At 35.1% G+C, this 10,555-nt stretch overlaps 1 protein-coding gene across 4 annotated transcripts in view; it reads left to right on the top strand.

Annotated features, from left to right (window-relative positions):
- The window catches only part of LOC140063218 (mitochondrial thiamine pyrophosphate carrier-like), a 60,144-nt gene extending 52,363 nt beyond the window's left edge, over positions 1–7,781 (top strand). For all 4 annotated transcript variants that reach the window (XR_011847601.1, XR_011847593.1, XM_072109795.1 and 1 more), the window contains one exon: positions 6,911–7,781. Coding sequence is in view for 1 of the 4 variants with exons in the window: in XM_072109764.1 (XP_071965865.1) it covers positions 6,911–6,918 (8 nt within the window). In the remaining 3 variants the exon portion in view is untranslated. The remainder of the gene's footprint in view (positions 1–6,910) is intronic.
- Positions 7,782–10,555: the final 2,774 nt, after the last annotated feature.

The raw sequence follows: 10,555 nt of genomic DNA on the forward strand, positions 1-10,555 counted from the left end.
ATGAAGGAGAGCTAATCTTTCGGCGTAAGTAGGACGTTCAAAGTGTTTACATGGAAAAAAGTATCTTGTAAGAATGCGTTGAGGTTTTTCAAGGAGATTAAGATGAGAAGCCAAATGTGGAAACCACACAGGAGCACCATATTCCAGAATCGGACGACATAAGGATTTGTAAAGCAGAAAAAGAGAATGAGAGTCATTGGTACCAACAGTACGACGGATAAATCCTAAAGTCCTGGAGGCAGAAGAGTGAACAGCTAAAATGTGGTCGTGCCAGGAAAGGGTACTACTATTAAGGGTAATGCCAAGGTATTTATAATTTAGGCCTATGGCTGTTAGTTAGAGATAGAGGGATATCATTAAGAGTATAAGGGTAGAGTGGGATTTCGAGAGCGAGAAACGTGCATAACTTTACATTTATTGATGTTAAGTGACATTTTATTTCACCAGTTCCCTCCACAAGTCTTCGTTATGTGCCAACATCTGTGTTTCTGAGAAGGACTTTCTAGTCCATTCCGTGATGTTATCTAACCCATTTTTTCTGCCTCTTATTCCGATCCCTTTCAAGATGTTCATGGACTGATTATTGTTTCACGTGATACAGCCCATCATTTCAAAAGTAAACAATTCAAGAGACATTGGAGAAAGGCGTTGTGGTAGGGAGATCTCTGTATAGAGAGATGTCTGGTGGAGAGATCTCTGGTGGAGAGATGTCTGGTGGAGAGATGTCTGATAGGGAGATCTCTGGTGGAGAGATGTCTGGTGGAGAGATGTCTGGTAGGGAGATCTCTGTATAGAGAGATGTCTGGTGGAGAGATCTCTGGTGGAGAGATGTCTGGTGGAGAGATGTCTGGTGGAGAGATCTCTGGTGGAGAGATGTCTGGTGGAGAGATGTCTGGTAGGGAGATCTCTGTATAGAGAGATGTCTGGTGGAGAGATGTCTGGTGGAGAGATGTCTGGTGGGGAGATCTCTGTATAGGGAGATGTCTGGTGGAGAGATGTCTGGTGGAGAGATGTCTGGTGGAGAGATGTCTGGTAGGGAGATGTCTGGTAGGGAGATCTCTGTATAGAGAGATGTCTGGTGGAGAGATGTCTGGTAGGGAGATCTCTGTATAAAGAGATGTCTGGTGGAGAGATGTCTGGTGGAGAGATGTCTGGTAGGGAGATCTCTGTATAGAGAGATGTCTGGTGGAGAGATGTCTGGTGGAGAGATGTCTGGTAGGGAGATGTCTGGTAGGGAGATCTCTGTATAGAGAGATGTCTGGTGGAGAGATGTCTGGTAGGGAGATCTCTGTATAGAGAGATGTCTGGTGGAGAGATGTCTGGTAGGGAGATCTCTGTATAGAGAGGTGTCTGGTGGAGAGATGTCTGGTAGGGAGATCTCTGTATAGAGAGATGCCTGGTGGAGAGATGTCTGGTGGAGAGATGTCTGGTGGAGAGATGTCTGGTGGAGAGATGTCTGGTAGGGAGATCTCTGTATAGAGAGATGTCTGGTGGAGAGATGTCTGGTGGAGAGATGTCTGGTGGAGAGATGTCTGGTGGAGAGATCTCTGTATAGAGAGATGTCTGGTGGAGAGATGTCTGGTGGAGAGATCTCTGTATAGAGAGATGTCTGGTGGAGAGATGTCTGGTGGAGAGATGTCTGGTGGAGAGATGTCTGGTAGAGAGATGTCTGGTGGAGAGATGTCTGGTGGAGAGATGTCTGGTGGAGAGATGTCTGGTGGAGAGATGTCTGGTCAATGGGTGTATGAATGAGGATTTTTAAAACTATTTTAAAAGAATTTCCCGCAATTATGGCTCTCATCTTAAGCCAATCATAAGAAAAAAATGCTAAGATCCATGAGTAATTATAACATTAGTTTGATGTATGAATTAGATCTTCTTCTTCGTTTCAAGCTAAATATTCTTCCATAAAATACCATTAATATGTAAGGAGAGTATGGTGATTAAAGCATATGAAACGCTATATGGGATCATTTATTACTAAAAGATAACCCCGAAGCATTACACTAACAATAACGTCGGCTTCACTCACCAATTAGACAGTCGTATTTTAACAAATTTAGCCTTCTTATTCGATATAAAGAGTACGTTTGTGATGGTTATTACATTCAGTAGATCCTACGTGCCTCTGGGTACAATTGTTAAATTACTAACTGCGTTTCAATGTTCAGATTGTATACCTTTTGTGGGTTAATTTTTAACTTTAATATTCTGTAATTAGTAAACATCAATTTATAACGGACTGTGATATCGTTTAAAGAAGTTCTAGATGTATTAATAAGTTACTTGGGTAACTCACAAGTATTTCCATTAAAGATGTATTGTAATGAAGAATAATTAAAACAGACTTTGAATAGGTTATTTTGTATAGTCTTAATAGAATAAATCTCTTCCATAGAAAAAAACGAAAAAGAAACATGTTTTCTCTTATAAAATGACAAAATAAATGGTTAAATTCAACAACAAAAAACCCATTTACGGGCAGCCAATTTTCTTTAAATTACAGTTCAGGTAAATAACATTTTTTTCGATCCAATTTTTGGTCAAACTATTATGTGACATTAAAATGGCACATTCGACAAAAAAAATTGTAAGAATTATTTGTTGAGGGTGACAATATAAGCCTATATCTTTAAACGGCGTTAACTTCATTACAACACTATAAAAGTATAATACCATATAGTAGGCATATTCTTTATTTTTGGTCAAAGTGGATAACTGTTATGTGACATTAAAATGGCACATTCGACAAAAAAGAATTATTTTTTGAGGGGACAATAGGCCTACATCTTTAAACGGCGTTAACTTCATTATATAACACTATATAAAAGTATAATACCACATAGTAGGCATATTCTTTATTTTTAAAGAAAGTAGCATTTTAATATATAGAATCCTATAGCCTACCGTACTATACGTTAAGAAAATCTAAACGTATGCAAGTAAAATATAATGGTAGTGATTAGCGCAATAAAATATATCCATATTTATATGGATTTGATCTAATGGATGGGATATCAAGGTTTCTGCTGTTTTACTAATTCGTTTCCTATCCTATTTGGCGCCTTTTATGCTTTATATCCATCAGGCTTATCGCTAATGGCCTCTTACATGTAAAGTGACATATTATGATATTCAAAACAACAATTTCACAACTGGGATATTTGAAAATACTAATTTGTTTTACGACTCAACGCGGTGTTTCAAACTGCGGAGGTCAGAATACATAAGTGGCATTAATACGGGCCTTTATGGTATGATCAATTTTACAACTGGGATTTGTACCGTATACGATTTCTCCTTGAAAAAAATAATGCGTTTTAAATGGTTCTGAATACTTCTACTCCAGCGCGTAAAAATAAGTTTAAACAAAGACAAAGTGGTTTGATACGGGTTTATTGGTAATGGCTTGTGAAGCCATTATGATATTCACAACAACTTTGCCTATTTATGAATATGCAACGATTATTATTTGAAAGCAATAATTTCTTCTACAATTCTTCAAATGTTGCGCAAATATACGCGAGAGTTTACTTATTGTCTAAAGCTCTGTTTACACTATTTGACAAAAAAGTGAGATGTGCCCAAATACGATAATAAATTTATATAGATTATTACAAAATTTGACAAGTGTGTTACAGGTATATTACACAATACATCAATTATTACAAAATACGATGAACAGACTTTGCGCGCTTAGCCATAGAGGGAAAACTTAAATTTTAAAAAAAGAACAAACAAATGGGCTTATTTTGTAATGGCTTTATTTAAAGTAATGTTTAAATTGTGTGATTTACGGTACATCATATCTAAACTAGAATATGTAAACGATTTTTCCTTTTAAAAGTTTTTTGAACATTTTTCTCGACACTAAGTACCTGCATTGCGCGGTGCTTTCAACAAAGGCAATGTGGCATGTAGGCCTACTTTGTACAGTATTTGCTTTTTTTTCGTATCATCGCCCAAATGAGCCATAAACACTATATATGTAACAGCATGTGTTGGCTTAATAGCATTTTTAGTTTCTGTCGTAATCATCCGGTGAAGTAAAAGCTGTTATGAAATATTGATGTTGAGTAGGCCGGTAGTGAACTAATCCTTCGATCATGTACGTATGTATTATGATGTGATGACCATTTATAACTAGTGTAACTTTGCTTATGGCCTGTGCGTCTCACATGGGCTATTAGCCTGAAAGTGTTAAAATGCTTTCCTGTTAACTCTGCAGTATATGTTTTTCCGTGGTTAGGCCTAGAATATGCAAGAATTATTTCAAATGTTCAGTATTATTACACGAGTAAGTTAGTCCAAACCTCTTGATATGTTTATACCGAAACTTTCATGTACCGGCTTAGGTGCATGTATATCTTACTACGAATCAGGCCAAACACGATAGAAATAAGTTAGCTAACTTACTATCTTTCTGTTATTTGTTACTCTCAGTAGGCTTATATGTTTTCCCTGTGATTAGAGTATGGCAAGAATTATTTTATATCATCAGTAGGCCTACTAAAATGAGTTAGTCCAAGCCTTACGGATATGTTTATTGCGAAATTTTTAAGTACCCCTTATTTCGTACTACGAATAGACTTCACACTTCAGTACGGTACCATATCAGACCCAGCACATCACATAGCTACACTATCCTCTCCTAGACTTGTCCCAAATCTGTATTCATTGTCTTTTTTTAAATTTTTATTTGTTTTTATTTCGATTTTTGTCTGAAAACTCAAGTAATACACGTATGAAACGCCATATGTGCAAAAATATTTATATTTTTACTAATAATATTAAGACAAAACTCCGTCTGGAGCCCAGACTATATCCTCTACCTATATCGTTATAATCCTAAAGCTCTGTCTACATTATCAAACTAGATTGACAAAAAAAAGTGTGATGTGCCCAAATTTTATAATTAGATAGCTACTATATTAGCCTAGGTTGTAATACGCTATACGAATTACAGATAGGCCGTTGTATACGTAATAACTCGTAATATTATTATATACAGTATGATATCAATTAATGGAGGATATAATCAATATGTATTGAAATAAAGGTATGTTACCCGTCAGTTCCTGCAATTCCACTAGTGCATAAAAAAGCATTATTCATTAGCGTTAAAGTACAGTGATCCAGACCCCGAGGCAGTCGTTTGTCGGCCCAACATTCACCATATTAAAATCTATTAATCTACGCTACTCACAAAATTGATTATATTTGATGTTTTTTACAAAGTATTTTGACAAGCACGCGACAACAAGTTGATGATCTTAGTGTATCAATTGGCCGGATTTTGTATAGGCAGGTAATTTCAAAATGACAGATGCTCTATTTTTTAGTGACATCGTATGTTTATTTTGTTAAAATTCAAAGAAGTATAGATTTTTACAAATGTCGATACGTTCTAAGTCATTAAAAATTATAATTGCGAAAAGAAAATATGATATTTATTTCTAAATTAAACCATTAGGATATTTCACTATAATATCGCTATGATTAAACTTGAAATAAACATATACTTTTATAGTTGTGTTGTGTTACTTTAGTTGACCTCTGTACAGATTTGGCCCATACCTTGGGATGTAAGCAGGTATTAGTGCGTATATAGTTCCACTGTCATTTACATTTTGATTATGGTCGGCAGTTTAGTATCCTGGGCTAATTATAAGCCGTCCCGCCAAGAAAAAAAATTGCCATTTAGCTTTTGACAGGGCAGAGGCATTATGACATACAAGCTTAGCCTATAATGTCGATTTTTGTATTTGTTTGCGGTCCTCTGAATTATTAGTGCACTTAATCCGTCACTATGTAGGCTATAGTTTTATTTAAGCAGCCGCTATAAGTAGGCTATGCTTCTACTAAAACTGTACAACAATATTTCAAATGTAAAAAGCCGCTTAGAGTTGAGATAAATAGCTTAGATGAATTAATGCTCCTGCTTGCCGTTTTAACAAAATAGATAAATGAAAAATGTATTAGTGTAATTGGGTTTGAGATTGCATCTATTATACTCTAGTCAACGGTATATATGCATTTATCTTAAGTGCATGGCCAGTTCTTATTTTTATATCTAACGTGGGTTGACGATAAAATCTTAGTTAGAGGTTCATTTTTAAAGCTATTTAATAGAGATTGTACGCGTGTTGTAGCCGTATAAATATATTGCATTGGGATACCACAGTAAGTAGATAGTATAAACGCAGCTTCGTTTAATCGGCGTTCAAAGTAGCAGAGTTGTCCAGCGTGAGCCTAAATTCAACGTTTAATTTTTACTTCATAGATATATTGTGAACTATATAATATATGCTTTCATCTAAAAGATGACTACGTGCTATGTCTGAGTCCGTATATTTGGTATGGACACAAAATATCTGTTTCTGCAGTGTTAGCTTATGTATGTCTTTCTATGGGCCTATCGTACAGTTAGATAGAAAGTATACAATTCCAAGTTGTGATTCGCATTCGTATACACAGATATTATGTATCCAATTTAGAACTCACAACAAAATCGTGCTTTTGTATAATACAATGATGATGATGATACATGCCCTCCGCCACTTTTAAATTCCATTTAACTAAATACTTATTTTTAGCATAAAAGAGATTGTTTGACTTTTTTTACTGTATATATACTAGGAAAAAGGGAAACTCCAGTAAATCGTTAGCATTTACTGTATATATTGAGACCCGGATCTTAACTATAAACTTATCAATTAGTATGTATAAACAAATCAATGAACGTAAACGTATAGTATAAGGCCTACCACTCGAGCGAGGCCGTATATTAAATGATAGGCCTTATAATATTTACTGTTTAATGATATTTCCACTTCAAATACGTCTCATTAGAATCCATAAAGGGAAATTTAGTTATACTAATCATGATTATATTTCATTTATCCTATAGATTCTTAAAACTGCATCGGAAGACTTGTGTGCCAAAACAAGAGACTGATCGAAAAGACAGATAGACGAGGCATTTGTTTTCAATGTTATCTCAATTGCTATTCTAAGCCAAAAATAATGATGTCGTGATGACCGCCCTATTACAGAAGCATCGATATATCTACAATAACTTGCTGTTATACTCATTAATTAATCATAGCATTGTATTACACGGATGTTGTGAGTGTTGATCAATAAAAACACCGGTATTCCTCACTAATAATAATAGTTCGCACAATGAGCTATTAAGCCGTCGCAGACAGGTAAATTACATTAATGTGCCAAAATTCTGTATAAATCATAATAAGGATTCATATAGCAAGATGCATAATTGTTACGACTTAAAAGCGATAAGCAATATTAACAAAAGTCACGTGTTGTTCGATTACTTTAAGCTTTCAAATCTCAATTAAAGATTGGATACGGCTCATCATAAACATACACTTAATATCTCTGTATATACAACGCACCATAAGCATTTAACATTTCCACGGCATGTGATTTATTTTAAAAACCAATTTATTTGAATCATGATTCTATTATAAACACCAGAGTCCCCATTTATCAACTTAATTTATATATAGGATTTTGAAATTTCAATCCTAAACAAACATGATAGGCAACATCTAAGCATGGAGAAAAGGTACGCTGAAGAATAGAATTACCTCATGTTGGCGTTCCATATTTACATTTGAAGAGTGCGGTGCGGACATATACATTCACAGGCTGGCTGACTTTGAGTAAAGTAGCCTAGTGAATCTGTATGCACGTGACTTGTTGAAAGAAACGCAAGCATTTAAGAAAAAATAAAATGAATTGTTTTTGTAAAACCAGTGTAGAGTGGAAGAGTATTATTTTGCTATAATTATCATATAAATCCGTTCGACAACCAACTTCAGCTTGTGAGCTTAATATATATCTATATACGCCACTTTGCATTGAGTTGATGGCTGTGAATGCTAGAATACGGGTCACCTCTTGTCTGCGACACAGTTACAGAATGTGTGATAGTTAAAAAGATATATTAAGCTTGCCTAATGTACCGAATCAACTTATATATTACAAATTAAACGTTGTTTTTTATTTCTTAAACCTAATTGATCGAAACGTTGAAATACTCAATTATAGTTGCCCATGCTTGGAGTAACCTGTTTATTCTTTTAAAAAATAACGACCAGTTCATAGGTTCGTGCTTTCATACGGTCAACAGCTGGTGTTGTTCCGGCCTTTTGACCATTGAGGTTAGAGGTTCCAATCCCACGCTGTCCACTAGTCTGTGCCATGTGATGAGACAATAATTGTACGGTACAAACACTGGAGATTTTAGGCAACGATACCGGTGCCAAAATCGTGTTGAACATGCATGGCACCTATGTGCTACCGAATTCTGAGAACTTTATATTAGGCCTATATAATAAATCGTTATACTACTGGAAATTTAAACGGGGAGGGGAAATCACAAACCGCATATTTATTCCTCGTGCTTACTTGCGTACTACATTTGGGAATCACAAATGCATAGTGTTTCACAAGCATTCAAACACGATACCGTATGTCGTTCGTACAAACGTTTCATACGTCACAAGTATCATCTCTTTGTGATGACGTCACTGAAGATTTGATTACATATGCCCGCAGTTTCATCTCTCAGTGGACATTAACACCATTGGAAGTCTCTAGAGAAATATATACGTATGATTGTGAATATCAATATATAATTATTAAGATGATAATAAAACACAATTATACATATAAAACAGAAATAAGATGACCGTATTCAGCTATATAGATCAGGTGTAATAGCCTACTACTAATTGGAAAAAAAGTCTTCAGATAGCTGTGAAAATGAAATTCATTTTTAAGAGTATCGTGGCATAGACGTGCTTTAATATAATCACTTTAATCCTAGCATTATATGGTACGCGTTTTACGTGCCTTGATTGTCAATGGCAACTGTGAAGGAATCATGAGTTGTAGGCCTAGTTTATGCTGCTGTAGGCCTAAATTATTAAAGAGTATCTTTTTACTATTAAGTATGCCTTTTATGCATAGTGCATGTATGTTCACACTGAAATACAGAAGAACCCTCGTTTGGCACACCCTATTAAGATGGCCCACGACCCTTTTACGGGGACACATTCAAGAGTCTATGAAAACGAACGAGAGAAAAACTACGACCAACCCAACAGGCCCAAGCAAGAAGACACCATTCTTGGGTCCTGAAGGTGTCCCCTCATTAGGGGTTCTACTGTAAAAAAACGTACTACTGTAGAGAGACTGTATATTGTTTATTCCCGGACAACTTAATACAAATAAAAATACGTAAAACAACGAATGAAAAGAAACTAGAAATATTATTTATCTACGAACAAAAAAATTTACATAACACATGCACATATTTTGAATAATTACTGGTGTTCCAACGACTTAAACTGGAAAAGGGATACCGTAGTAAGAGACAAAATAAAGAACACATTTAGGCCTATATTTGAAGATATGTTTTATTGTACAGTTTATGAAACGAAGAAGACGAGACTAATGAAGACGAAAATATTGTCAGCTAAATTCGGGTTGTTTAGGCCAATATAAAAATACACGGTACCTATTCTATGCTGGAAGCAATATGGTTCGCAGGAGAAGTGGTCTGTCCTGCTTAGAAATTGTTATGTCAAAACTGAGAATGACGACGAGCTAAGACACCGTGAATTGAAAATTGCGTGTATAGGCCTACAACAATCAATTCACAATCACACTCACAACGACGACACATATTAGGCCTAAGGTAAGTGAAAATGATTTGTATGTCGATTTTAAATTTCTATGTTGCCACCTGTTGCGACGCCTTTCATGTGAAATAATACGATTTTGACACTTTTGAGAACACGTGTTCAAAATAAGGGGTTTTAAAAACACCACGCTGTTAAGATAATCCTAGCGTTAATAACGTGACGTTGAGTTGAGTCTCCCAGCATGTTCTCCGCATTAATTAAGAACATAACCAATTAATTAGTAAATGGATTTGCACATGCCATGTAGGAATTAAGATGAATTCATTCATGCTTATACAGTTTATATAAAAAGATGCATCAGTTATTTTATAAGGCTTCTAAACCGCGGATGTTGAAAAGGCGATCCTCCATTTTTATAAATCCCGGAGTCCCTTTAATTTTGATTATATAAGAGATGTCAACGTTTGTAGTATATTTCTATTGATATTTTGAAAAGAGTTTGTGTAGCATTACCGATCCTGATATTATTTCTGCATAGGTTAAAGATGTATTGTCCCCTTGGAAAAATAATTCTTACAGTTTTTGTTGTTAAATATGCCATTTTAATGTCACATAATACCAAAAAATGGATCGAAAAAAATTTATTTACCTGAAAAAAACTATAATTGAAAGAAAAAAAATAGCCAAATTGGCTGTCAGCCAATGGGTTTTTATGAATTTAGCCATTTAGGCCTATTTTGTCATTTTATAAGTGAAAAAAAAATTTTGTTTCGTTTTTTTTTTCTATTGAAAAGACTTGCTCTATTAAAACTACAAAATAACTTTTTTAAGGGACAATACATGGCTATGCTTACTATGAGGTATAGCCTTCTATTGAA

The sequence above is a fragment of the Antedon mediterranea genome, chromosome 1 (assembly GCF_964355755.1).
Source record: "Antedon mediterranea chromosome 1, ecAntMedi1.1, whole genome shotgun sequence".
NCBI lineage: Eukaryota > Metazoa > Echinodermata > Crinoidea > Comatulida > Antedonidae > Antedon > Antedon mediterranea.